The sequence below is a fragment of the Aspergillus stella-maris genome (genome assembly GCF_047715825.1).
Source record: "Aspergillus stella-maris strain CBS 113639 unplaced genomic scaffold BDV14scaffold_21, whole genome shotgun sequence".
Lineage (NCBI taxonomy): Eukaryota > Fungi > Ascomycota > Eurotiomycetes > Eurotiales > Aspergillaceae > Aspergillus > Aspergillus stella-maris.
In genome coordinates this window covers 391246-415641 of record NW_027396815.1, presented here as the reverse complement: position 1 = coordinate 415641, position 24396 = coordinate 391246, and the positions used below count along the sequence as shown (strand labels likewise).

At 51.2% G+C, this 24396-nt stretch overlaps 13 protein-coding genes across 13 annotated transcripts; 11 read left to right on the top strand and 2 right to left on the bottom strand.

Moving 5' to 3' along the window:
- Window positions 1-497: 497 nt before the first annotated feature.
- BDV14DRAFT_189217 (BRcat and Rcat domain-containing protein) lies at window positions 498-2078 on the top strand (the record flags this gene model as incomplete). The annotated part of the gene is made up of 4 exons (XM_073771165.1): window positions 498-1042; window positions 1093-1488; window positions 1555-1853; window positions 1951-2078. The coding sequence occupies 4 exons, from the start codon at window positions 498-500 to the stop codon at window positions 2076-2078; spliced, it is 1368 nt and encodes a 455-aa protein (XP_073629179.1).
- Window positions 2079-2436: 358 nt separating this feature from the next.
- On the top strand, window positions 2437-3850 carry BDV14DRAFT_171742 (uncharacterized protein). The gene is made up of 2 exons (XM_073768469.1): window positions 2437-3126; window positions 3192-3850. Exons 1-2 carry the CDS (start codon window positions 2457-2459, stop codon window positions 3746-3748), a joined length of 1227 nt encoding a protein of 408 aa, XP_073629178.1. The 5' UTR covers window positions 2437-2456; the 3' UTR covers window positions 3749-3850.
- Window positions 3851-4331: 481 nt separating this feature from the next.
- On the top strand, window positions 4332-5526 carry BDV14DRAFT_199345 (NAD(P)-binding protein; the record flags this gene model as incomplete). The annotated part of the gene is made up of 3 exons (XM_073773229.1): window positions 4332-4380; window positions 4454-4725; window positions 4795-5526. The coding sequence occupies 3 exons, from the start codon at window positions 4332-4334 to the stop codon at window positions 5524-5526; spliced, it is 1053 nt and encodes a 350-aa protein (XP_073629177.1).
- A 789-nt stretch (window positions 5527-6315) lies between these two features.
- Window positions 6316-7080, top strand: BDV14DRAFT_171739 (VOC family protein; the record flags this gene model as incomplete). The annotated part of the gene is made up of 1 exon (XM_073768468.1): window positions 6316-7080. A coding segment is annotated over one exon (704 nt), but the record flags the coding sequence as incomplete, so codon positions are not given.
- Window positions 7081-8180: 1100 nt separating this feature from the next.
- On the top strand, window positions 8181-9149 carry BDV14DRAFT_208438 (inositol oxygenase; the record flags this gene model as incomplete). Its single annotated transcript, XM_073775398.1, has 2 exons — window positions 8181-9035; window positions 9093-9149. The coding sequence occupies 2 exons, from the start codon at window positions 8181-8183 to the stop codon at window positions 9147-9149; spliced, it is 912 nt and encodes a 303-aa protein (XP_073629175.1).
- Window positions 9150-9505: 356 nt separating this feature from the next.
- BDV14DRAFT_49017 (HesA/MoeB/ThiF family protein) lies at window positions 9506-11200 on the top strand. Its single transcript, XM_073776892.1, has 3 exons — window positions 9506-9811; window positions 9893-10106; window positions 10177-11200. The coding sequence occupies exons 1-3, from the start codon at window positions 9559-9561 to the stop codon at window positions 11159-11161; spliced, it is 1452 nt and encodes a 483-aa protein (XP_073629174.1). The 5' UTR covers window positions 9506-9558; the 3' UTR covers window positions 11162-11200.
- A 20-nt stretch (window positions 11201-11220) lies between these two features.
- BDV14DRAFT_49029 (RlpA-like double-psi beta-barrel domain-containing protein) lies at window positions 11221-12127 on the bottom strand. Its single transcript, XM_073776893.1, has 3 exons — window positions 11972-12127; window positions 11845-11886; window positions 11221-11661 (listed from the first exon to the last, which is right to left on the bottom strand). The coding sequence occupies exons 1-3, from the start codon at window positions 11986-11988 to the stop codon at window positions 11280-11282; spliced, it is 441 nt and encodes a 146-aa protein (XP_073629173.1). The 5' UTR covers window positions 11989-12127; the 3' UTR covers window positions 11221-11279.
- A 296-nt stretch (window positions 12128-12423) lies between these two features.
- Window positions 12424-13530, top strand: BDV14DRAFT_48989 (kinase-like domain-containing protein). The gene is made up of 2 exons (XM_073776891.1): window positions 12424-12580; window positions 12630-13530. Exon 2 carries the CDS (start codon window positions 12720-12722, stop codon window positions 13425-13427), a length of 708 nt encoding a protein of 235 aa, XP_073629172.1. The 5' UTR covers window positions 12424-12580; window positions 12630-12719; the 3' UTR covers window positions 13428-13530.
- Window positions 13531-13905: 375 nt separating this feature from the next.
- Window positions 13906-17673, top strand: BDV14DRAFT_48984 (uncharacterized protein). Its single transcript, XM_073776890.1, has 6 exons — window positions 13906-14384; window positions 14449-14481; window positions 14532-15864; window positions 15912-17041; window positions 17095-17451; window positions 17501-17673. The coding sequence occupies exons 1-6, from the start codon at window positions 14257-14259 to the stop codon at window positions 17631-17633; spliced, it is 3114 nt and encodes a 1037-aa protein (XP_073629171.1). The 5' UTR covers window positions 13906-14256; the 3' UTR covers window positions 17634-17673.
- Window positions 17674-17676: 3 nt separating this feature from the next.
- On the top strand, window positions 17677-18600 carry BDV14DRAFT_171728 (uncharacterized protein). Its single transcript, XM_073768467.1, has one exon. The coding sequence runs from the start codon at window positions 18292-18294 to the stop codon at window positions 18550-18552; it is 261 nt and encodes an 86-aa protein (XP_073629170.1). The 5' UTR covers window positions 17677-18291; the 3' UTR covers window positions 18553-18600.
- Window positions 18601-19271: 671 nt separating this feature from the next.
- BDV14DRAFT_199339 (major facilitator superfamily domain-containing protein) lies at window positions 19272-20619 on the top strand (the record flags this gene model as incomplete). Its single annotated transcript, XM_073773228.1, has 2 exons — window positions 19272-19928; window positions 19978-20619. 2 exons carry the CDS (start codon window positions 19272-19274, stop codon window positions 20617-20619), a joined length of 1299 nt encoding a protein of 432 aa, XP_073629169.1.
- A 318-nt stretch (window positions 20620-20937) lies between these two features.
- BDV14DRAFT_199338 (putative sexual development protein (LsdA)) lies at window positions 20938-22055 on the top strand (the record flags this gene model as incomplete). Its single annotated transcript, XM_073773227.1, has 2 exons — window positions 20938-21294; window positions 21345-22055. The coding sequence occupies 2 exons, from the start codon at window positions 20938-20940 to the stop codon at window positions 22053-22055; spliced, it is 1068 nt and encodes a 355-aa protein (XP_073629168.1).
- Window positions 21594-24232, bottom strand: BDV14DRAFT_171724 (polysaccharide lyase family 1 protein). The gene is made up of 3 exons (XM_073768466.1): window positions 23246-24232; window positions 22947-23169; window positions 21594-22863 (listed from the first exon to the last, which is right to left on the bottom strand). The coding sequence occupies exons 1-3, from the start codon at window positions 23593-23595 to the stop codon at window positions 22294-22296; spliced, it is 1143 nt and encodes a 380-aa protein (XP_073629167.1). The 5' UTR covers window positions 23596-24232; the 3' UTR covers window positions 21594-22293.
- Window positions 24233-24396: the final 164 nt, after the last annotated feature.

The following is a 24396-nucleotide window of genomic DNA, read 5'->3' as shown; positions in this document are numbered from 1 at the left end:
AAGCAAATTTATGTATGTAGTTTTCTGCCGGTCATATACTAGCGCTGACGTGAAATTTTTATTGTTGCAGTTTTGTTCTAATAGTCTGCCGTAATAGCCCCTTCTTGAATGCGACCCCAAAATGTCTCCACTTTGCTGTTTTGGCTCTCCACATGAACCTTATAGTTTCGCGCAAATCGACCCATTCAGTCTCTCTGCTCAACTTTCGGACATTTGAGATTGCCATCACTTTCTCCTCTCCTTAGAATCGTTTCTCCTGGCTGGTGAATGTCTGGATTGAGCAATGGCCCGCAAGCGGCAGCCAGCGAACCAGAGGGCTTCAGGTTCACAGAAACATTCACTGCGCACAACGAATTCCTCTTTGAGAGATATTCCAAACTCTCCTGTGTGTTTCTTCCTGTCATCTTTCTGTCATTCCAACAGCAGCAGTTTGGTGTTCCTTCTTTCCAAGTCATATCCATACCAGCAACTGACCCCGTCAACCATCGTTTCCCATGATGTCCCATGCCCCGGACCCAGACATTGACCAAGCCACAGCAGACCTTATCATCAAGCTGCAACTTGAAGATGCATGCCTGTATTTCGAGACCTCCAAGGGAACGTCCCGGGAACCGACTGACGAAGAGATAGCGTTTCGGATGCAGCAAGAAAATCTCCAAAACGCCCCCAACCTCGCTGAAGACAGACGCATGGCATTGAGCTTTTATTTTGCCGCTCAGACTGATGCTCAAGCTATTGCTGACAGCGAAACGGAAGAGAAGGTTGCCGCCAGAGACCGAGAACTGGCCCGCAACTGGAGAGACGACAGTCAACCAGTCACCACAGAAGAACCTCAACCAGGCATTGACCCCGATTACCTTGATGATGAAATAATCGAGAAGCTTCAGGCTCTTTATATGTCTACAGTCATTGGATGCTACGAGGAAAATGATACAAACTCAGATCATGCCGAGTCCTCCGCTTGGGCAGCCAAGCGAGGCTCTGACAAGCCAACACCCATGCATCGCTGCGCTGCCTGCAGGGAGGAGACAGAATTTTCAATGTTATTTAAGCACCCTGTCAAGACCAATGGTGTTTCACTTGCCTCGGAAGGCTTTTCGAAAGAGCCATGAACGACGAGTCCTTGTTTCCTCCACGATGCTGCCGACAGCCCTTCGCTCTGAACATTGTCCGTATCTTCCTCAACTCCGACCTCATCAAGCGCTCCGAGAAGAAGAAAATCGAGTTTGAGACACCGAACAGGACATACTGCTACTCCCCCGAGTGCTCCGCGTTCATCCACCGGTCGAACATTGAAGACGACATTGCCACTTGCCCTGAATGTTCGTTCACAACGTGTACCAGCTTCAAAGAGCGAGCCCATACCGGTGATTGTCCAAACGACACAGCTTTGCAACAGCTTCTTGAGACGGCACAGCAGAACGATTGGCAACGGTGCTACTCATGCTGGCGATTTGTGGAGCTTAAGCATGGCTGCAATCACATGATGTCAGTGACCCTGCTTGGTGTTTTATAGCTTACTGGCCTTGACTGACTGATGAATAACATTATTAGTTGCCGATGCGGTGCCAAATTTTGTTATAATTGTGGTGAGCGCTGGAGAACGGGCCAATGCGCGGAATGGGATGAGCATCGTCTCCGCGCGCGCGCCTACGAAATCATTGATCGAGATGTAAATCGTCCTGCCGCCCATGCTCCAGCAGATGTTGCGCAAGCCGCTCCCGCAAATCAGCCTGAAGCTGCTGTTGAGCCTGTCAGGGAGCCTGTTAATGACGCTGAAGAAATAAATGCAGGGATAACAAGAGAGCAGCAGGTCCAGAGACTGACGCAGGAGCTCGAAGAAAACCACGAGTGTGAGCACGTTCGATGGAGATTCATCCCGGTCTCTCACACATGCGAGGAATGTTATCATCGTCTGCCCCAGTATATTTTTGAGTGTCGCCAATGCAGACTTCGGGCTTGCTGGCGGTGCAGAGAGAACAGACTGCGAGACACGAAAGACACGGATAGAGAATGGACATGTGGAGCAAATTTGGATTGGACTGTGGTTACCGTTGATGAAATTGGAATATAGTTAAGCGTCTAGCCGGAGGAGATCTTTACTTACTGTTGGTTTACATTAGAGTCAGATTGATATTTTTCGCTAGATGGCAATGCAGTTCGCAAATGCAGTTTGTTCAAGCTTTTTATTTCAGCTCCACACCAGGCTCTTCTCTCACAGAACCACGAATATTACGATAAAGCCGCCTTTCTCTTTCTCGTTAGCCGCCAGATCTATAACATGCTGAAATCCCATATCATGTCTACGCGCCGTGCTAATCATGAAGCCAGAGCTGAACGGACCCCGCAGCCACACCCAACAAGGCTTCTTTAGCCGACGCATCACCGTATAAACACAAGATGATGTCCAAGCTTATTTGCTTCCTGCCCATTCCCCATTCATCGCCTGTAGGTTCATGTCCAAGATGTCCCTGTACAAATGCACCTCCTGCAACGAGCTCATTCAAACAACCAAAGCTCGTCTCACATGCACATCCTGCGCACCGCGCCTAATACTCTGCGCAAATTGCTACGTCGTGCAGGAGTTTCCTCCACAGCACCAGACTGACGGCGATGGATTGCATGAGATGGAAGTGCATCGGCATAGTGGGTTTCTCCCCGTGCCACCGCCACCTCCACCGCGTCAGCCGCCTATTCGGTCACTGAGTACGTCGTTTGCGCCTTCTTATGGACCTCCAAAGCGACGGCCTACGGTGGCAGGTTATAGCGATGTTCCGCCTAGAAAGCCCCCACGTCCAGTTAGACCGGAGACAAGAAATGAGACAGAAGAGGTTGAAGCTCCAGCCCCAGCGGCGGCGCCGTTGCCGTTGCGGCCACCAGGCCCATCGCAGGAGAGCTCTGAACAGCGATTCCAAAAGGCTGAGCAGAGTTATCAACATCAGCCTCATTCTGACGTGAGCGGATGGCCAGCGCTACTTGATGAGAACATGAGACCGTCATCGTCTTTTACTAGGATGGTTGAAGAGTTGTTTTACCATCTCGATCCGCACCGTACGGGATTCCTCAGCCCGGAGGTATACTCTGAGTATCTCGATGTCTGCGGGGCACCGTATGACCATAACATATGTGCGGCATCCTCACTTTTGTTTGAAAGGCACCTCTTCCATCGCATCTACTGATGGTCTATACAGGGAAAGCAAGCCACGCCAAATCTGCCAGCATGCACGGCTACGACATGGCAGACCGCGAACTTACCGACCACTTCACATCTTACAGCGTAGACTTTGCATTACGTCCCCGAACACCATCCTCAACGCCAGCCAAATCCCCGCTAGACCCCTTCTCCTACCTACCCGCTTCCCAACGCAATACCCTATCCCGCTTCATGCCATCAAGCTCCGTCCCAACCCTCTCAGGCGGCCAAAAGCCCATGCTCTCCCTCCGCGGCTTCGGCGATCTAACAATCATGAGCATCCTCCTTAACCCCTCAGCAGCATGGAGCCAGCTCAACCGCGTAATCCAGGCCTTTCAGATACCAGCTTATAGAGAGTGGGGTGATCTTCCTCGGGATGCGCTGCCGTTTGCGCCACACCAACCGGAGGTTGAGAGAGTGAGGGTGCTGCTTGAGGGGGCGAGGGCTAATGGGCAGAGGGAGGTTGATGCTGTGCATGCAAGACTGAAGATTGAGCAGCAGGGGCGACAGCATGCGTTGGATTTGCTGGATGATCGGGTTTGGGTTTATCGCTAGGTAGTGAAGGGCTAGGTTGAGTGGTTGAATGGTTCTGGGTCTGGGGAATAGTGTTTAGCCCAGAACGAGCGCGATGAATTTGACAAGATGTCGATCCCTGAGAAACGTTTAGCAGTCCGGCTCATCTTCGTAGTAATCGTCGAATTATTATTGGAAAAAGGAATTTGTGACGTAGACTGGGTTAAGAACTGTATGGAGTCTACCTAGGTATGGACCGTGCGGTCACGCACCCGCAGTCGGTGGAGACCCAACGAGTCAACACCAACACCTCCGAGCAACAAACCCAGGGAGAACGGGACCCTTACCCCGGAGTCCCCAGAAATTGGAGAACCCGAGACAGACGGTTATGGATACCACTGAGATCAACCACGGCAACTGTCGCTTGCAATGCCGAGGCGTGGGGGAGGGGCTCGAGAGAATAGTGGTTCGGACACCAAAGACCGAGAACCATTCTTCCCCGGACGCCACAGGGGGGATGGTCGAGGCACTACTAGTACCTGCCCGGGACTCAGCACCCTCCTAGATTTTCTTCTATCCTCATACTCATTCGACGAGAACAGCACCCTTACCTCCTGCCACAACAATGTCCTCCCAGAAACTCCGCGTCGGTATCGCTGGCCTTGGCCGCATGGGTATGCAATACCTCCTCAAACAGAACCAAAACCGCCTCCAACCATGGGACAAACACTAACATTAAGTATCCAGGCAAGCGTCACGCTTCAAACTTCCACCACCTCACCCCCCGCGCCAATGTAATTGCCGCAAGCACCCCGGACCCCGAAGAGCGCAAATGGGCCGCCGAGAACCTCGAGGGTGTAACCATCTACGCGGACTACGATGAGATGCTGGAGAAGGAGAACATCCAGGCTGTTGTTATTGCCAGTATAACCGCTGTGCATGCAGAACAGGCGATCAAGGCTATCGAGAAGGGACTCCATGTCCTTTGTGAGAAGCCGTTGAGTTTGGATGCTGATGTTGTATGTGCCTCTCTCTTACCCCGACATATGCCTAAACAATAAAGACTAACTTGAATATTCGCGTCAAAGGCCAAATCAGTTCTTACCGCATACCAAAAGTCCCTAACCTCCCACCCAAATCAAAAAGTAATGTGCGGTTTCTCCCGCCGCTTCGATGAGTCCTACCGCGAAGCACACAGCCGAATGAGCAGTGCCTCGCATGGCGCGCCAGTATTCTTCCGCTCCCAAACAGCTGATCTCCTCGACGAATCCGGCTTCTTCGTCGAATATGCCAAAACAAGCGGCGGGATTTTCCTGGACTGTTCAATCCACGACATCGATCTCATGCTCTGGTTCATGGGCGAGAAGCGCCCCTTGAAGTCGTTGCAGGCTGTCGGCGTAAAAGCAATCCACAAGACCCTCGAAAAAGATGCAGATAACGCCATTGCAACGCTTGAATTTGAAGGGGGACGTATCGCAGCACTATACTGTACGCGCATGATGGCCGCAGGCCAAGAAGACACGACTGAAATCATCTGCGAGCGCGGCTCCATAAGGGTGAATATGCTTGGTCGGAAGAACCACGTCGAGATTCATGATGCGCATGGCGCAAGACGCGACCTCCCGAAGCATTACTATGAGCGGTTCCGGGAGGCGTTTGGGACTGAGGCGAGAGAGTTTACGGATGCTTGTTTGAATAACAAGGATGTCCCTGTATCGTTGGAGAGTTCGGTCAGGGCTGTGCTTGTGGGTAGAGCTTTGCAGGGGAGTTTAGTAAGTGGAGAGAAGGTTGTGTTTGGGGAGGATGGGTGTGGGATTTGATTTAATTTAAGAAATATTAAATCTAATAGACGATGACCTTGTATAGTTCTATCGTATTCATTAGACCCATTTCCATCAATGTCTAGGATGTTTACTAGTCAATGCCTCCTAAATGGAACTATAACGCTTTACGAAAGGGACTTAAAAAAGTGTCTTCTCTCCTTTAAGATCAGTGACTGGTCTAGAACCAGATACCATCAAGAAGAGCACTTCAGCGGGCTTACTCTGTGACGTTGGTGTATACGGCATACAGCTTGGGCAACACGCAGTCGGAGCGGAGTAGTGTGGTACCTAGTTTAGGGCACGTTCAACGCCATCCACGTCATCCAACCACAGACCACGAGCCGGATGCGCTCCTGACCGGTGATCATTCGTCCAAGTATTCAGCTTCGCAAAGTATAGCTCGATAAGGCACTGTAGGGCTCCAAACTACATGCTCAGCCTCGATGCCAAGTCGGTGGGCTGACAGCTTACCCCGGGACAAGATTGGTACGCCTAAGGGATGTCTGCGGAATATTAGAGGCCCATAGAGATGTCAAGAGAAGGTTTGCTTGGTTGCCAAGAAGGCGCGCGCGAATTGCGTCCTATTGGGGCAAATTGTTGAAGATCTACATGCTCTGTGTGGAACGATTCTGTTGAGCTCGTACGTATACCTCTCTGAGCTGTATAGGGGCGCTGAAGAACGAAGCAATGAGGCTGTGAGCTGGGCACGCTGTAGACACTGGCCTGGAGGAAAGGTATAAGTATGTGAGCCTTGCATCAAGCATTCAACGCTTAAGATAGAAATCACAATGATTCCAAGATTCTCATACCTGTTATCCGCTCTCTTTCTATCTCTCCATATCCTTCCAATGGCCTCTGCCCAGTGTGAGACCCCAACCCTCCCACCGGGCATGACGCTCGGCACTTGCGGTCCCGCCGACCCAGCAACATCGGGCTTCTGGATAAACCATGTTGGCCTGAACGTGCGTGACCTCGAGGCATCCATGAAATTCTACCGCGACGTCCTGGGCATGCGCCATATCTTCACAATAGACTATACCGAGCGCTTTAGCCTCACATACATGGGTTTTGCTCAGGGCGGAAAAAACGGGACAGGGTTCCAGACAGCCTCCGAGCTGCTCCGGGACAAGAACAACTCGGGCGGACTGGTGAAACTTCTTCACTTTGCTGAGTCTGAGGCGGATCCTGTCGTCCCGTCTAGGAAAACAACCACACTTGCGAACCTGGGGCTTGTTGTGCCTAATCTGGAGGAGGCTCAGAAGCGGTTCGAAGAAAATGATGTGACGATTGTGAAGCCCAGGGGGGTGGCGAGCCTGACGGGGGATAGCGAGGTTGCTATCTCATTTGGTGTTGGGGTTGAGGCGACGACCAATGCAACAGAGGTGGAAGCGATTGTGAAGGGGTTGGAGACAACTGGGTTCGAGGACCTGATTTTTATTCAGGATCCCGATGGGAATGTTCTGGAGGTTGTCGAGCGAGATGGATTCTGATTTATCTATCCAAGGCGTCAAGCTCTATGGCTTCCTGTGTTTGTTCAGGTTAATGTTTGCTCGTGGATCAATTGAACCTTCTTGACGATTGGAATCCATGAGAAATCCAGTAATCCATGCTTTAAAGGCTTGGGATGAAGAGGTTTAATGTAATCGTCTCTGCCCTCGATCCCGCCACGATATGGACTCATGGCGTGACTTGAAATGTACTGGGGCGGCAGCCTGTTGACCGACCCCAAGACCACACAACGATCAGCTCAGATGGACCACGGCTACTCGAGTATAGGACAATAGGTTAATACTTACCCCCGCATTCAATACAACGACATGCCACAGATCGTGGTCTCCGGGGCGTCGGTCACCTATCCGAGCATGGACCATGAACCCGTCGCACTCCGTTCTCCGAATATTGTCAAATGCTCGCAAACTGGTTTCCAATAATGATATACCGATTGGCTCGCGCTTTGTTTCTCATTTTCCATGCAGATCTCAGACGTAAGAGCTGTCGGTGGCGGAGTCTCGGAACTCGTGAAGGGGGGACAATCGGGCAAGCTCGTGTTAGATCGGAGCTCAATATTGACATGGATGTCATAGATTGTGATAGGAAGTGATGGCAATAGAGAAAGCGAGAAAGGAGTAGCAGGAAATTGCAGCTCGAGGTGCTAGTAGTAGGTGCTAGCAGTAGCAGGCAGGTAGTAGAGAGCAAGGCCCCGTGGCTTGAGAATGTTCTCACTCCCTAATCGGGCCGTTTCCTCGAACCTCACCTTCAATAACAACTTTGCTCCAGACCTGATATTCATAATTACCTGCGGCAACCGAATCGACGCCTATGACATGAATTACCCAACACCCCTGTCTGGTCCGGAATCAGGCCGCCGGTGTGAGATCAGCGACAGCCTGTGTTTACGTTCAGATCTACCTCCCAGCTGACCTTCTGAGACGGCGGAACTCGCTTTCCTGATGCCATATTGAGCATGAAGCCAATTTACTAGTCTGTGGCAAAGGCTTTTTAGAAACAATGATAGGGAAATGGTGTCCGAGGCATTGCACCACGCAGCGTGCCAACGTATATTTAGGGCTACACACTTGCGAAAGATCAAGCACAACAAACGACTCTATTTAGCTATCAACAACACTTTCACTGTTGAGAGCTCTTTCAAAATGGTTGCAGCAGTCATCCAACCTACCAACATCGAGGCTGTGTCCGACGACATCGATGCCGTCAACATCCTGAAAGGGAACCTCAAAAAGTCGGAACTATACGATGAGTCTGAGTTCGACAAGGCAAAGGACAAGTCAGGCTTCCGTCAGTTCGAGGATGCCTGTGACCGGGTCAAAAACTTTTATGTTCAGCAGCATACTCTTCAAACCGTTGCCTACAACATCAAGGCGCGCAACGACTTCAAACACAAGGCTAGAGCATACATGGGTGTTTGGGAGGCGATGGAGAAGTTGAATACCTTCATTGATGAATGTGATCCCGATACTACTGAGACTCAGATGTCTCACCTGCTACAAACCGCGGAAGCCCTCCGTCAGGATGGAAAGCCTCGCTGGATGCAGTTGGTCGGTTTGATCCATGACATGGGAAAACTTCTGTTCTTCTTTGGCGCTCAAGGGCAGTGGGATGTTGTGGGTGATACATTCCCCGTCGGATGTGCCTATGATGAAAGAATTATCTACGGCCGCGAGTCCTTCAAGAAAAATGAGGACTATGGCCACAGCATCTATGACACCAAGTTTGGAATCTACACCCCTGGTTGTGGATTGGAGAATGTGATGTTGTCATGGGGCCATGACGAATACCTCTACCACATCGTCAAAGACCAATCCACGATCCCTGACGAGGGTCTTGCTATGATCAGATATCATTCCTTCTACCCGTGGCACCGCGAGGGCGCATACCATGAGTTGATGAATGAGCACGACAAGAAGATGTTGGAGGCTGTCAAGGCATTCAATCCCTACGACTTATACAGCAAGAGCGACAGTGTCCCCGACCCCGAGAAGCTGAAGGTATGTCTAACCTCATAGTCTCTATTTGAATTGGTGCTGACTTTTTCTTCTCCTCAGCCCTACTACCTCGAGCTCATTGACGAATACTTCCCCAAGAAGATCATCAGGTGGTAGAATACGATATTGTCATGAAGACTTTGATGTTAGCTACGAATATGTCTGTTTCTAAAGCCAGATTGTGCAATGATATCTCACTTTCGTTAATGATGGTCTGAAGGATATTTCTGAGGGTGGCAAGAGTGCTGTGAAATGCCGTAGACTCAACAGCAGATTTCCATTGAGCATCTAGATTCAATCTCAACGAGGATGCCCTTCGAAATTAGTACGCGACTGCTGATAGACTTCTGAGCTTTGACAGACTGACACCAGAGACCTGCGGGCACCAAATTCCGACCGAAAGAGGTTTAGCGCACATTCACGATAAGGGCGCCACTGATTCTAGCTCCGCATCCAAATTTCCCCCTCCCCCACGCTCAAACTCCCCAAGCCGAACGTCCGACTGTACAACGCATTAAAGGCCTTGATGGTAGACCTCGACGCTAAGTGCGCCTCTCTGCGCACCGAAGTAGCCGCGGCAGAAGCCCAACTCGCCAAGCTAAAGCGCGAACTCCAAGACGCGGAGGAAACAGCACGCAAGTGCGAAACCCAGAATGCTGCTGCGATTACAACCACAACCGCCGAAGCAGATACCCAGAAGGAGTCAGCGTGGCCTCTGCTACAGGAGGAATATCGAAGATATGGAAGGCAGATGATTGTACCTCAGGTGGGGTTGCAGGGTAAGTTGAATCGTCTTCTGAGTGCGATTGCGGGGTTGGAATTAAGATGAATTGAGCTAATGCGCAATACGATCTGCGCAGGGCAACTGAATCTTCGAGACGCGAAAGTGCTTATTGTCGGAGCGGGCGGCTTAGGATGCCCGGCTGCACTGTATCTGGCGGGCGCTGGTGTTGGGACACTGGGCCTTGTGGACGGCGACACGGTCGACACGTCGAATTTGCACCGGCAGGTGCTGCATAGGACCAAGAATGTTGGAAAACTCAAGGTTGACAGTGCGATCGAGTATCTACGAGAGTGAGTGAATCCCATATCTCGGACAGCGAAGACGGCGCAATGTATGCTGACACTCTATTTTCATTCTTAGGTTGAATCCGCACCCGACTTACATCGCACACCGAGCCCACCTCGCACCGCAAGACGCCCCGGATATCTTCAAAGACTACGACTTGATACTCGACTGCACAGACAATCCTGCGACGCGATACTTGGTTTCGGATACGGCCGTGCTCTTGGGAAAGCCGTTGGTTTCGGCGTCCGCTCTACGAACAGAGGGCCAGCTTATGGTGCTTAATAACCCACCACGACCGGCAGGAGACAAAACAGGAGGGCCGTGCTATCGCTGCGTATTTCCTAAACCGCCACCGGCAAGTAGCATAACGAGCTGTGCGGACGGCGGGATTCTGGGCCCGGTTGTTGGCATAATGGGTGTACTACAAGCCCTTGAAGCGATCAAGGTCCTGACGTCCCGCGCTGGAGAGAATGAAGCCGCGCCGCCGTCTCTTCTCATCTTCTCAGCGTATTCCACGCCGCAGTTCCGCTCGATCAAGCTTCGTTCTCGACGTCCCAATTGTGCGGTATGTTCTGCGGAGGCAACAGTGACGCTGGAAAGCGTGAGGTCCGGATCCATAGATTACGTCTTCTTCTGCGGCACAGTGGGTGCAGAAGATGTTCTATCACCGGAAGAGCGTGTAACACCGCTGCATTATGGAAAAGACGTGAACAACCAAGGATATATCATTGATGTGCGAGACAAGGTGCAATTCGACATTTGCAAACTGGACAATAGCATCAATATCCCGTTCTCGACCATCCTTGCTTCCGTATCGAACGGAGCGACAAAAAATGCCAGCGAACCGAGTCCCCTGCCCGCTTGGTTACCATCCGAGATCGCTAATAAATCCGACAAGCCGATTTACGTGGTATGTCGGCAAGGCAATGATTCGCAAACTGCGGTCAGAAGACTGAAGGAACTGGGACTAGACCGCGGAGGCGAGCGACGTATAGTCGACATAAGGGGCGGATTCCGCTCCTGGCGCGAACAGGTCGACCCAACCTGGCCAGATTATTGAAAAGAATTGTGAAACCGAGAAGCGCATAGCGCGATTAACATGCTAAACAACTAAAAGGGGTATATCGAAACGTCACATTTAAGAACAACCGAAAGGTAAACAGAGGAACAGTCGACGATCAAGCATCAAATTCTCCCATCTCAATAGGCATCTCCTCCAACCAAGCCCATTGAACAGTGACTCTCCCCTCCGCCAAATCACCGAGTTCCTCGAAAACAGACGACGAAACATCCAGGTCATCAACCTCGCACCCCGGACACCGGTCTACGACCGTGACATCTACACTACTCTCGCCTCTGCGGATGCGCAGCTTCAATCCACACAGCGGGTTCTCGTTCGGATTTCCTGATGTCAGCGCTGCGTCAAAGACGGTATGCGAGACCGCGCAGATCTTCTCGGATGATGTGCTGGTAATACCGCAGGAACCGAGACCGGGGTCGTAGTATGTTAGGTCGCCGGTGTAAGGGCCGCCGTTTGAGGTGGGGAGCGGGAGGTTCGAGCTGTTTAGAGGAAGGATTGTCAGCGATTATCGATATAGAAAACAAAAAAGCAAAAACCGCCTGCAATTGAATGCTCCGTAGACATAGTTTGAAGCAAGATGCAAGGGATACGATTGCGACTTGTACAACCCCAGATTTCACAATCGGACAATTCACGAAGCCAACGGAAATTGATTGTCTTACCCCTTACTCCCCCTCGTCAACCCCACAGCCAAACCGATTATAAGAGCAATGAGCGCAAGACTCGCTATAAGACCACCGATAATAAGCCGCTTCTTCTTCGTCGAGTATCCATTCCATTTTTGCTGTAGTTGCTGCCATTGCCATTGTGCTTGCGTATATTTGTGTTCGGGTATTATTGGCTGATTGTAAGTTTGAGCTTCGGTTTGGAATTGTGTTGCTGGCCCGATCGCGGGCGTGGTGGCTCCCGCTGCAACTGCTTTCTCGATGTCGTGGTTGGGGTCTTCGGTCCCCGGGGGTTCTGGGTCTGGGTCTGCAACCGGTGGAGCGACAGCGCCGGGGAGCGGCTTGCGTTTTGGGACGCCTGATAGGGGGACGTTCGTTGATGACATTGTGTCTGGGTCTTTAGACGATCAGGAGGTCGGGTTAGGGGGGCATTTTGAGGAGACACCGGTGGAAGAGGGGGAAGTGTTGCTTGAGACGTGGTGGCGCTTGATGCGACATAAAGGTGCAGCAGGGTAGATAGCGGGCGATGGATGGTCCCCGGGCTTAGGTTAGGCTGTCCCTGGCGACCCTGACTAGTCCCGATTGTCGCTAGCATTCACGTGCAATGATCCCCTCTATCAGCCCACATCGTCCGTCTCCGTGTCTTTTGAGAAGTTCCAAGTTCGTTACTCGAACATACTTAGCTATGTCTTTAATGCCAAGCGGCCAATTTGATAATGCTCCGGCAGATAGTGTAGGCATATTGTTTGTGCAAGGATACTTGATGCTAATGCAATTGCCAGAATGCCCCAATGTGCATCATCACGCGGCAAGCAAGAAAGCACAAAAGTAACGAGGGGCTCCTCATGATCTGAATCTTCGCCGAAATATTTATGGTAGGCGGCAAGTTCATAAGGAAAGGACCACGCAGTGAGAGCCCAGATGATCTGGAACCAATTGCCCGCGAAGCCCAAATCTATAGCCTTATCAGACCCCATCCGCGTATCGTCGAATGCATGTCCATGGATAGAGTCGACCGTGTTGATCTTAAGTTCTATCAATATGATGATATTGCTACCTACCGCAAAGAAAAGGGACTGACTCCAGAGCTTCAAGCAGATTGGTTTCGGCAGATCATCGAAGCTATTGTTGTCATACATAGCCGTGGCATTATCCACTCAGACCTCGCACTGCGGCAGTATTTTTTTGATGCGTCTGGGCGACTTCAAGGCTTCGCGGACCCTGATCATCCGGCGTTAGGATACGAGAAAGCATCGCATTGCTTGCCTCGAGATTATACGATCCCGAACAGTGAGAAAAGTGATATTTTTGCCACGGGATCGACTTTGTACGAGCTGTTTGTGGGGAAAGAACCATATGCCGAGATTTGGGCTAGCGACCCTGAGCCAGGACCACGCGATTACGATGCCATTCGGGCCCAGGTCTATCGGCAGCACCAAGCAGGCCCAGAGATTGAAAAGCGGTTCAAGGAAGGCAGGTTTCCGGACGTGTCCGATGTTTTTCGTGGAGATGTCATCAGTGGCTGTTGGAGGGGTGAGTATTCTTCCGCTTTGCAGGTGCTCGAACTGTATGCAGCGTAAGCATGGCTGACTGGGCTCTTTGCTTGTGGACCTCGACTGTTGAGAGCGTTCGCGGGGATCTTAACGGTGGATCAAAGTGGCTTTCGTGCCATGAAGACAAAGATGACATTGGAAAGGGTTGTTTAAAAGTACATTGAGGCTTTGCGATCGACGAAGCCATTGCCAAAATCCCCTGACATTGACGTCCTGACCGTTGTGATGATCAATGTCTGTGATCGTCCTTCAACAAATGATACAGGGAACTTCATTTGTCTTGCCGATAGCCGAGTTTCAACTCTCAACTTTACAAAAACGGCAGGCGCAACCCAAGCCCGTGCCTTCCTGGTCTATCTCGTCTAGCGCACAGGGCCTTACTCTTGGTAACTCTCGTGGATATTTTGTCTGACCTTGACCTCGCGCACTTCTCACGAAGGAACGGCTTGACAGTTGACAGTCCCAGTCGGCGGTTGACAGCCGAGGCAGGCTCCGATCGTGGAGAACTTGGCTCTTGTTAGTGGTCTTGGCGCATCCAGACGAAGCAATCAGCCTTCAGTCCCACATTGGCAGCTTCACTCCGCAATCTCTGCTTTCGTCATTCCTCACCACTCAACGCCTGCTCCTTATTTCTGCAAGGCTGAGGCACTCACCTTAGCGCATCAATCTTGATCGATTGTTTAGACAGCGCGCTGCCCCCAAATACGACCGCGAAATCGCGACAATACGTGCTATACGTCGGCAGCGTCGACGAGGGGCCGAAAGAATATCGATCAGCACTTATGACTTAGGCACCGATATTGAGGAGGGTCGCGTTTATTGCGCGAAGGAACTGTTTCTTGGATAAGACTACAAAATGTCGCAACAACAAAACCAGGATGATGCGGATGCGAAAGCCGTCAGGCGCCCGAGTCTTATGGACAGGGCGAAAACACTCTGGAACAAGACTGGCTTAGACCGGGGGTCTTGTTTGTTGATGATCAAGTGAGTCTTTTAAATTTTTATTTTTTTCGCAATTGGATATTCCGAGTGCTGAACGGTCCCCCAGAGGCGCAATACCCCCGACCATTGCTCTTGCAATGTAAGTTACTTGTCCCTCTTGCTTCTCGGCTATACGCTTATAGATCGAAGGTACCAAGCCGATTCTGTTGCATTATATTTCACTACTTCCGGCTATCTGATCGCGATTATATCAGTATTAGGATTTGCTATTATGCCGCGCGCGAAGTTCGTTCAGATGATGCTGCTCGATATACTGGCTGTCTGTCTCGCGTCCGCTGTCAATCTTCTGATGATGTACGCGACGGTCAAGGCGAGAGAGCATACTACCAATCCGAACCAGCCATCAACCGGCAGCTCTGGCTTCCCACCCTACAATTCATCTGCCTCGGTTACCAGCGGCGTATTTCTTTTCTTCCAAACCTATGTGGTCCATTCATTTCGGGCCAAATACCAGCAATTCCAGTTTCCTGTCATCATCTACTCCATTGTCGCCAATGTCACCTTTTCATTCGCCCCGCTTCTGACGACTATGCCTGCAGCCATGTCCATGGTTCGCCGACTGCTCGAAGCTGCGCTGATAGGTCTGGGGCTCTCTACTGGGGTTTCCTTCTTTATCTTCCCGCTGTCGTGCCGAACGGTTGTCTTCAAACAAATGGGAGGCTATATCAATGGATTGCGCGCCGCATTGAAAGCCCACACGGCCTACTTTGAGGCTTTGGAGAACGATTCCGTGTTCGGGAGGACTGCGACCTATGACTCAACCATTGAGAAAATCGACAAACATGGCAAGGTCTACACACCCGAGGCAGACGCAATCAGGAAAGCTGTCCAGAAAATTACAGAGCTTCATGGAAAATTGAGTGGTGACTTGACTTTCGCCAAACGTGAGATTGCCATAGGTGAACTTGGTCCCGATGATCTTCAAGCAATTTTTCGTCATCTACGTCAGACAATGATACCTGTCGTTGGCCTCAGTTTTGTTGTCGATATATTTGAACGGTTGTCTGAATACAACAAGTGGAACGACCCCATTGATCCGTCATCAGTAATATCAGGCGATCTACGAGACCGTGCGATACACGAGTGGCATGAGATCATGAAGGCCGTCCATGATCCCTTCATATCAATGATTGAGACGATCGATGAGGGTCTGCAGCACATTGCCTTGACCTTGAAATTGGCGCCAGCACCCAAGAAACCCAAATCTGAATCGGACCCTGAACATTCAGCCAATCGAAGCCCTGGCGACAAGGGTTTCAGTGAGAATATGGAAAAAAGGCTTTCCGACTTTAAAATCGCCAAGCGACTTGCGCTACGAGCTTGGAGTGAGGAAAAGGGCATCACGTTACCTCCGGACTTTTTTGAACACCCTGCGACTGCGCATCTGGAAATGGAAGACTTACCTGTGGACGGAGCTGTGAATCGAGACCGCGCTAGGCGACAACTGTATCTCTTCTTATATGTGAGTTCCATCACTTAAGTCTCTCAGTGTATACTGACAAAGCTTAGATGGAGCAATTGCTGGTGTCAACTGGACATGTGGTCCTTGATTTTGTCCGATACGCAGACAGAAAGGCGGATAGTGGAAAACTCTCGAGGACGCGAGTAGTTATACCTGGCAGCAAACGGCTTCGCAAGTGGGCGTTGAGCATTTTCAAGACCGAGGACTCTCAGGGGGAGGATCACTTGGGTGACGTGAATGCTAATAGCGGATCTCTTGAACTGGGAGAGGCATACACGACCAGAAAAGACCCTGAACACCTACCACCAGTGACAAAGCTGCAAAAATTTGGAGACAGGGTTCGGCGGATCCCAGCATTGCTGCGCTCCCCACAGTCTTCCTACGGATTCCGTGTTGCGTGTGCTACCATGACCATCGCCGTTGTCTATTTCATTAGGGATACCCAGGATTTTTTCATCAGACAGCGATTCGTTTGGGCAATTATCATGGTCAACCTCAGCATGTCTCCGACGTCGGGACAGAGCATCTTTGGATTCGCTCTCCGTATCGTCGGTACCGTCTTGGCCATGACTCTCAGTTTTCTTTGTTGGTATATACCGGGAATGCGAACGCCTGGGATCCTCGTCTTTTTCTTTCTCTTTGTCGCCGCGACATTTTATATACCGGTTAAGCAGTTTCGGTTTCGCATTGCAGGTATAATCACCGTCATCTCCACTGCGATGATTGTGGGATACGAGCTACAAGCCCGCAAGATTGGCGAGCAAAACGTCAGCGCAAACGGACAGACCTATTATCCGATTTACCTTCTCGCTCCATACAGACTCGCGGTAGTTGTAGGGGGTATCGCCGTCGCGTTTTTCTGGACCTTCTTTCCGTACCCGATCTCAGAGCACTCTGTCCTACGGCAAAACCTGGGATCAAGTTTATACCTCCTCGCCAATTACTACTCGATCATCCATGAAACAGTCACTGCCCGAATGCGAGGCGATGAAGGCGAAATGGCTCTCCGAACAACAGCAGGGCGGAGACTATTGAAGGCACGAAACAAGGTCTTCTCCAAGCAAATGATAATGTTAAGCAGTCTTCGCACATACTCTGAGTTCCTCAGATGGGAGGTACCTATAGGAGGCCGGTTCCCCAAGCAGCAGTATGATAGGATCATCACCTGCATTGAGAAGTACGTGCTTTGTTCAGTTGTTTGTTCAGGATTATTTGCTAACATAAGATCAGTATTGTTAACTACCTGAGTCTTTTGGGCTATGCTTCCGATTCCCTGAAGGATCTGGGCAATGACGACGAGTCGGACTCTGCTTGGCTGACAGATTTGAAGAGATTGATTGCCAGCGCTCGAATCACGACGCACGAAATCACTTCTGTCCTGTGTCTTCTCTCCGCCAGTATCACAAACCAGCAACCATTACCTCCTTACTTAAAAACACCGAGGCCGTACAGTTTTTCCAAGCGACTAGAGCAGCTGGACAAGGACATTCTTAGCCTCAGACACATCGCGGAACCAGGCTTTGCCACGTTTTCTGTATTACAAATCTCAACGCGCTGTATTGTCGGTGATGTTGAGAGACTCATGAAGTAAGTTGCACAAACTGCTTGACACAATCTCTCTAACGTGATACGACAGGGACATCAAAACTTTGGTTGGCGAGCTTGATTTCTCTTTCCACGCTTTGAGTAACCGGCAGAGTAGCATCTCGACGGGTGATGTGTCTCGAGCTCCATCGCGGGCTCCGACAGAGCGCAACAAGCTCGACTAAAGAAGTATATAGCATAAGCATGTTAGACATAGAAAGCGTATCATTTCAATTCATTGCATACTGCATGGTCTTCCACTTCAGCCCTGTCAGTCCATGGATCACGTGAAGCGGGGAAGGCTCAAGAGCAGCTGCGCGATGGTGGTGCCAGGTGCCCGCTGCCTCTGTGAACAACCATTGAGTCGTGTCGAACATGGCACCCACAGTCCCTCTTTCAGTTGCAATTTACGAAGAATTCCGGCATCAAACATTGGAGCTTGTACCTAGAAGCCGAAAATGACGCCGAAAAGACCATCCTCCATATCCTTGGCGCTCGTCAGCGATACTTCCCCCATATAATAACACCAGTAACCGCTCATGACTCAAATATCGATTTCATCGAGCTCCATCCCTTGTGCGAGATCAACGCGAGCAGCATCGAGAACGTCAAGACTGTCGCGTGGGACACCCCAATTCGCAATCACGAGTCTGATTATAGCTGCCAGGACTATGTGCTTGAAATGTTGGCCAACCTGGAGCGGTAGTCTATTGTTGACAAGACAAACAATGGGTATAGCACTAACCTGGAGGGCCTAAAGGCAAAGCGTGAATCCTGGCAGTAAGTTCTTGGTGACGTCGCAAGAGAGCTCCTGGATCCTCCATTTTTGGATGAGGCTGTTCAATGCCCAAGAAGGGCAATAACGCTTCTTGGGGATCTGCAAACTCACATGGCCCCAGAACATCCTGCATAGTTACTCAACAGGTAGATATCTTCTGCGCCAACCGGCGGGAGAATTGCCAATCACTTCATCTTTGTCGCCCCAAACCCAATGCGCACCGACGATATAGAGGTTTCGAAAGATGTTCTACATGCCCACATAGGATGTTGCTATCCGTGACGGTGTGTCTGTGCTTGCATTCCGGACACCCAAACGACGAATAATATCGCTGATGTTGAGGGCGTGCCTTACGTCCAGGGGCACTGGAATGCTTAGCAGTCGCGGTTGGCTGAAATTTACTACTATGATCGTCCGGTGTATTTTCCTGCTCCGCCAGCAATATTTTCCGACAAGGTTTCAGTTGCTCAAGAGCGCAATGACGAGGTGCAATTTTAGAATTCAAGGTTGGAAAGTTCTCTTTATATGAGACGCATAGCTTCGGCGAATTGGCCCGGTTTCTGGAACCCCTGCGCTTGTATCATAAGACGATCTCCGATGAAATAAGCCGCTGTGATAACGTGGTGGAATTTCTGCCGGATGAGAGCAGAATCTATCGAGATCGGTCATGCCGATGACGGATTCAGGCCAGAGTTGCACGAGGACCTCAACGCGGAAGACCTCCTCGAAAGCATTTACCTGGCACATCCTCCTTGCTCTGTCTCGTCGACCTCTATAGGGAGCGCCGTATGGCGGCCTAGGGTGAAAGAATGGCTTGTTCTAAGCTGCGTTTCACTCGTCTCTATACTTGACGCATTTGACGCGACGATGATGGCGCCCATTATACCGGTATGTTCATTTGTTTGTTTCCGAGTTTTCAGCAGTCTCAACATATAGCATCTCGCTACAGGTTCTGTCAGCTGTATTTGAACAGCCAATCCGGGGCGTCCTTTGGGTGAACACATCGTACCTCCTGGCAAGCGCGGCAAGTCAACCACTCTTTGCCATGTTATCCGAAGTCTTCGGCCAGGGACCTATCCTGGTCACCGCCGTCGTGATAGCCACTATCGGAACTGGCATATGCAGCGGATCATTAGAGGTGCCTTGTCTAGTCGCAGGCCGACTAGTCCAAGGGGCAGGAAATGGAGGTGCTATGGCGGTCTCGTCGCTGCTGGTCACCGACCTCATTCCCCATCCGCATCGTGCTCGCTTTTCCGATTATACTTGCCGGGCTTGGGCCGTGGGTGCAATACTGGGACCGGTATCAGGTGGCTTTTTTGCTCGCTATGGGAACTGGAACTGGATCTTCTACTTCAGCTACGTGTTCTGCGCACTGAGTCTGCTCGTAATTCCATTTGCGGTTGAACTGCGACAATGCAAGAGTGTTTATAGACATGCGGCACGTGAACTGGACTGGATAGGGGCTGTTCTGATTCTCATTGGCGCTGGCTCACTCTCAATCGGAGTTAGTTGGGCAGGACGTCCGCCGATGGACTGGGATGACTGGCGCATCCTGACCCCGAGTTGCATTGGTGGTTTGACACTGATTGTCCTGGTCCTCTATGAGAGCCTATGGGTCTTGCACCCAATGTTCAACCTAGGCATATTCAATTCTCTGTCAACGATCATGTCCTACGTCGGAACCTTACTTCATGGTATACTGGTATGTGATCTGAATTGGGCTACTCCTTCGTGATGCTGATATGGCCCAGCTCTTTTGGCATTTACAGAATTTATGCATGTTCATTTTCCTTGTCAAACAGTTTTCTCCGCCCCTAACAGGGATAAGCATCATTGCCGTCACCAGCCCTCTTCTTCCGATTATACTACTTACTGGTAAACTGGCGGTTGGTAGGTATCCGATCCGCGCGCGCTGGATTATACGTGCCGGGTGGATCCTCAATCTCCTCGCTTCAGGATGCTTCCTCCTTCTCAATGCCGATACCCCAACGCCCGCTTGGGTCTTTATCTTCTTTATCACCGGCATCAGCCATGCACTTCTTATTTCTGGATACAACACATGTTCGCAGTCTGAGAGGTCACCCTCCCGCAAACGGGAAGAACAAGATATCCGGAAGTACGCACGAAATGGTCGAGGCAGGACTAGTAGTCAAGCCTACGCAATACTCATGTATTCTACACTTCGTACTTGGGGGATGTGCATTGCTGTGTCCGTCGGTGGTGCGATTCTGTTGACGCAGATGGATGGGGAGGGTAAACAGAGTGGAATCAGGTTGTCTGCGGGTAATAGAGAAGAGCTGGGGAATATTTTCATGCCTAGTTTTCGAGTGCTGTGGCGGTTCTTTATGGGGGTGTCAACTTTAGGAGGATTGTCTTCACTACTTGTGCGGTGATTATTCAAGACTATTACTAGGTACACTACTAGAGAGCTTATCTGCGATTGTGTGTCCCCATCAGTTGCTCCTTCCTAAATTGGCCCATGGGTTCCTGCCTCAACGCAACGCCTGCCTGTTTGGCGGTTGCACCACAAAAACGGAAGGCGCGATGGACGGACTGTCGGGCCTGATAAACAACTCTCTCCCCTCCCCCCTCTGCTTCTTCTCTCCTTCATCCACTCACCCGCTGTACCTACGCGTTTCTTGCACTCATTCTCAACTTACATTTCTATTTCTTCCACCTTGAGTACTCAGTATTGTTACTCCCGCGTCAATATGCATTTCACTTCGCCGCTTCTTGCTCTGCTCTCCGCCACTTCTCTCTCTCTCGCTGCTCCAACTGAGAGAGCCGACCCAGTGCCTCACCTCCCCGATGGCTCTGTGAATCCGTCTCCAGAGCAGCTGCAAAAGATCGAACAAGCAGCCCATGGAACCCTTCCAGGCTTGCCTCTGCCAGCCAACCTCAGCACTTCCGGCATCACCAACCTGCAACTCCTTGCCTTCCAGGAGTTTGTCGAGGTTGCCTTCTTCCACGAGCTCATCGGAAACATCACTCGCAATGAGCCCGGTTATGGCTTCATCAACGACGTCGAAAGAGAATTTGCTCTTCGCAGTTTGACCACCATTCTTGCAGTAAGTTTTACCACCTGTTGATGGAAACAGACATGCTAACACCTGTTCAGCAAGAGCAAATCCACACCTTGACTGCCAACGATGCTCTCAAGCACTTTGGAGTCCGCTCCATCGAACCATGCCATTACAACTTCCCGGTCTCGAACCTCAGCGAAGCCATTGCCCTGGCCACCACCTTCACCGCACACTCTTTGGCGACCTTGCAGGACATCACTGAGCGTTTCGCTGTCAACGGTGACGCTGGTCTCGTACGCGTCATTGCAGGTGTTATCGGCAACAAGGGTGCGCAGCAAGGGTATTTCCGAGTCTTCCAGGACAAGTACCCCAGTGAGCTTCCGGCTCTAACAACCACTCATGTCGACTTTGCGTTCACCTGGGCACACAGCTTCACTACTGCCGACAGCTGCCCCAACGCCGGAGACATCCAGCTTCGCAACTTTCAGGCTTTGGAGATTGTGACCCGCCCTGAGGCCCGTACCCACAAGATCAAGATTTCATGGACCCACGGCCCCGATGAGAGCCAAGAGAACCTCTTGTGGCTGGCCTACATCAACCAACAGAATGTGCCCGTTGTCGTCCCAGTCCAGGTTGTTACTTGTGACGGTGCCAAGTCTACTGCCGTCGTCGTCGTCCCCTATGAAGAGTTCCTTCTCAACGGTTTGACGGTTGCGGCTGTTGTCAACCGCAGGGGTCCATTCGCCAATGCGGAAGCGGTCGCTCAATCGACAGTGTATGGTCCTGCGCTGTTCATTGTGGAATAGGGGATGAATTGTATTGCTAGATGTATTACTAAAAGGATAACTAACAAGTCTACCTGGCTAGCAGGCTAGCTAGCTCCCTAATGCTACATTCTTCCTTTCCTGAACTGAGAAGGATCACGTAACTGGTAGTCTCGATGAGAAGCGAATATGTACAAGCTTGAACGACCTCGGATTCACTCAAGGACAACAGCACTAGGCACAAAAAAAAGGGAAGAAAAAAAAGCGTTTCTCTGCGCGCTTAGAGGGTGTTACCGGCGCTAGAGGAGACGCTGGAGGCAACATCGCTGGCAGCGCTGGCATCAGCAACGGTCTGACCATCAAACTTGCTGAGGATATCGCTGTCGGCCTGAGTGAAAGTACCAGAGTTGCCGTAGGAGTTCAAGACACAAGCACGACCAAGGTAAGTCGAGCAAGCCTCGTTAGCAGACTCGGAAGGCGAAGAGAAAGCCTCACCCTCAATAGGGTCCTGGTAGATGGCAGTAACATCCTGGAAAACGTTACCCTCAGCAAGGACGTAGCCACCGTCACCGATCTCAAAGGCGTGGCCGCTGTTGTCGTGGAAGTAGTTGTTGACGGCGTGGAGCAGAGTGTTGCCCTGGACCTTGGGGGAGCGGCCGGAGGTGTGGTAGATGTAGTTGCCCTTGAGGGTGACAAGGTCAGAGGATCCGTCGAGGTAGATGCCCCAGTAGTGGTAGCCGTCGCAGGTAGCGCTGTAGTCGGACTCGCCGTTGATGAAGCTGTTGGAGATGGTCACGCGGTTGTCGGCTTCGGTGCCGAGGACGATGTGCTGGCGGCCGATGCGGGCGGTCTATTGCATCGAAATATATTAGCCTGCTTTCTTCCTCGTTTCGTGTCCAATGGTTAGTTGGTCAGAGTGGTGGGTGGACGTACAGTAACGTGGTCGATCCAGACCAGGTCCGCATCGTTGATGGTGATACCGTCTCCACCCCAGACGTACTTGGGGTTAATGTCGGTGACGGCAATGTTCTGGATAATGACGTTGCTGGTGCCGCTGACAAGACGAAGACCCTTGCCCTTGATCACACCGGCTGAGCCCTCACCGAGGATGGTCTTGTCCGAGTTGACGGTGATACCGAGGGTACCGGCGTTGTCGCTGTACACAAACAGAAATTAGCCACCCTCCCACGAGTTTCCAGTATCCGCAGAAGACAAGCGGAGAGGGAACATACTAAGTAACATCAACACTAGCAGCATCAGGCTGGTAGTTTGTGCACCAGTCGTTCGAGTTAATCGCGACCTGGCAGGCCTCATCGGTACCCCAGGGCGCGCAACCAGTCTCGGAAGTGGTGCCCTCGCTATCGGTGAAGTCGAAGGTCTTGGAGAGGACGATCACGCGCGCCTCGTCGTCGCCAAGGTACGAGACCAGCTCGTCGATGGTGTCGGGGTAGACGGCTTCCGCGGAGCCACCGCCTGTCACGCTGGAGGCGAAGCCCTCGGCTGAGCCGGAGACGGTTGCGGCGGCGGAGGCCGTGCTAGACAGGGCCGCGGTGAGGAGGGGGAGAATGGCGGTGGTCTTCATTTTGATGGTTGTTGGTTTGTTGGGTAAAGAATGAATGGATTGACTAGCCGGTAGTCGGTCAAAGTAGAAGAAAAGAAAGAGTGAAAGAAAGACTGTAGTTGAGAAGCAATAGAATAGTCTAGAGATACGAGCGAGAAGGCGCACCGTTTTATACCCCAGGCTCAATCAATGTTTTAGCTCTGAAGCCACCCGGGTAGCGCTTGACACATACAAATTAAACTACGCGATGGCTGACGGCTCCGCAGGGGTATGGAGTCCTTGTGCTCCGTAGTCCAGTCCACCTCCCATTCTGCATTGATTGGGGGACCCGCAATAGCGGCATCAGATAGAGAGAGGGGGGTTCCGAAGCAGCGCTTGCCCTATGCGAATACGGGTTCGGCTTCGGTTTTCCTTCAAACCAGATTCAAGACAGCTGGGGCGTGGTAAAATTAGGTGCGTTTCATGATCCCGCTAGGAAATCCGGCACCTGGTGCTAGGCTAGCTTTGTGCAAACAAGCAATTCCTCCGTCTTGGCGGCGGGTGAGGTGTTGCTTGATGGTCTTGTCTGGTTATCCATGGCGATGATCGGCTTGGAGTGACTTGTGAGTGCTGGAAAATTGAGATGGTCTGCATGATGTTGCTGGAACTGACACCGTGCATAAGGCCATTTCGCCGCTGGCGATCGTACAAGTGCCGGAAGTTATGTGGACGGTGTAGAGATTGAGCAAATCCTTCAATCGGAGTCCAAGACTTCCAGAGCAGCTGATCGATACGGAACGGGCGGTAGTCTGTGCCCCTGGCTTGAGCCCATCAAGGTTCCTG

Excerpts from the sequence above, each read along its gene's own strand:
- BDV14DRAFT_171724 (XM_073768466.1), bottom strand. The coding sequence starts at position 23,595 with ATGAAGACCACCGCCATTCTCCCCCTCCTCACCGCGGCCCTGTCTAGC. Across the intron at positions 23,170-23,245 it reads GCTAGTGTTGATGTTACTTA|CGACAACGCCGGTACCCTCG; the intron begins GTATGTTCCCTC and ends GTTTGTGTACAG. Across the intron at positions 22,864-22,946 it reads TCTGGATCGACCACGTTACT|ACCGCCCGCATCGGCCGCCA; the intron begins GTACGTCCACCC and ends TCGATGCAATAG.
- BDV14DRAFT_49029 (XM_073776893.1), bottom strand. Across the intron at positions 11,662-11,844 it reads TTGACGAGGGGGAGTAAGGG|CTCGAACCTCCCGCTCCCCA; the intron begins GTAAGACAATCA and ends TCCTCTAAACAG.
- BDV14DRAFT_48984 (XM_073776890.1), top strand. The coding sequence starts at position 14,257 with ATGTCGCAACAACAAAACCAGGATGATGCGGATGCGAAAGCCGTCAGG. Across the intron at positions 15,865-15,911 it reads AACTGTATCTCTTCTTATAT|ATGGAGCAATTGCTGGTGTC; the intron begins GTGAGTTCCATC and ends GACAAAGCTTAG. Across the intron at positions 17,452-17,500 it reads GATGTTGAGAGACTCATGAA|GGACATCAAAACTTTGGTTG; the intron begins GTAAGTTGCACA and ends GTGATACGACAG.
- BDV14DRAFT_49017 (XM_073776892.1), top strand. The coding sequence starts at position 9,559 with ATGGTAGACCTCGACGCTAAGTGCGCCTCTCTGCGCACCGAAGTAGCC. Across the intron at positions 9,812-9,892 it reads ACCTCAGGTGGGGTTGCAGG|GGCAACTGAATCTTCGAGAC; the intron begins GTAAGTTGAATC and ends CGATCTGCGCAG. Across the intron at positions 10,107-10,176 it reads GCGATCGAGTATCTACGAGA|GTTGAATCCGCACCCGACTT; the intron begins GTGAGTGAATCC and ends TTTCATTCTTAG.
- BDV14DRAFT_171728 (XM_073768467.1), top strand. The coding sequence starts at position 18,292 with ATGCCCAAGAAGGGCAATAACGCTTCTTGGGGATCTGCAAACTCACAT.
- BDV14DRAFT_171742 (XM_073768469.1), top strand. The coding sequence starts at position 2,457 with ATGTCCAAGATGTCCCTGTACAAATGCACCTCCTGCAACGAGCTCATT. Across the intron at positions 3,127-3,191 it reads ACCGTATGACCATAACATAT|GGAAAGCAAGCCACGCCAAA; the intron begins GTGCGGCATCCT and ends TGGTCTATACAG.
- BDV14DRAFT_48989 (XM_073776891.1), top strand. The coding sequence starts at position 12,720 with ATGGTAGGCGGCAAGTTCATAAGGAAAGGACCACGCAGTGAGAGCCCA.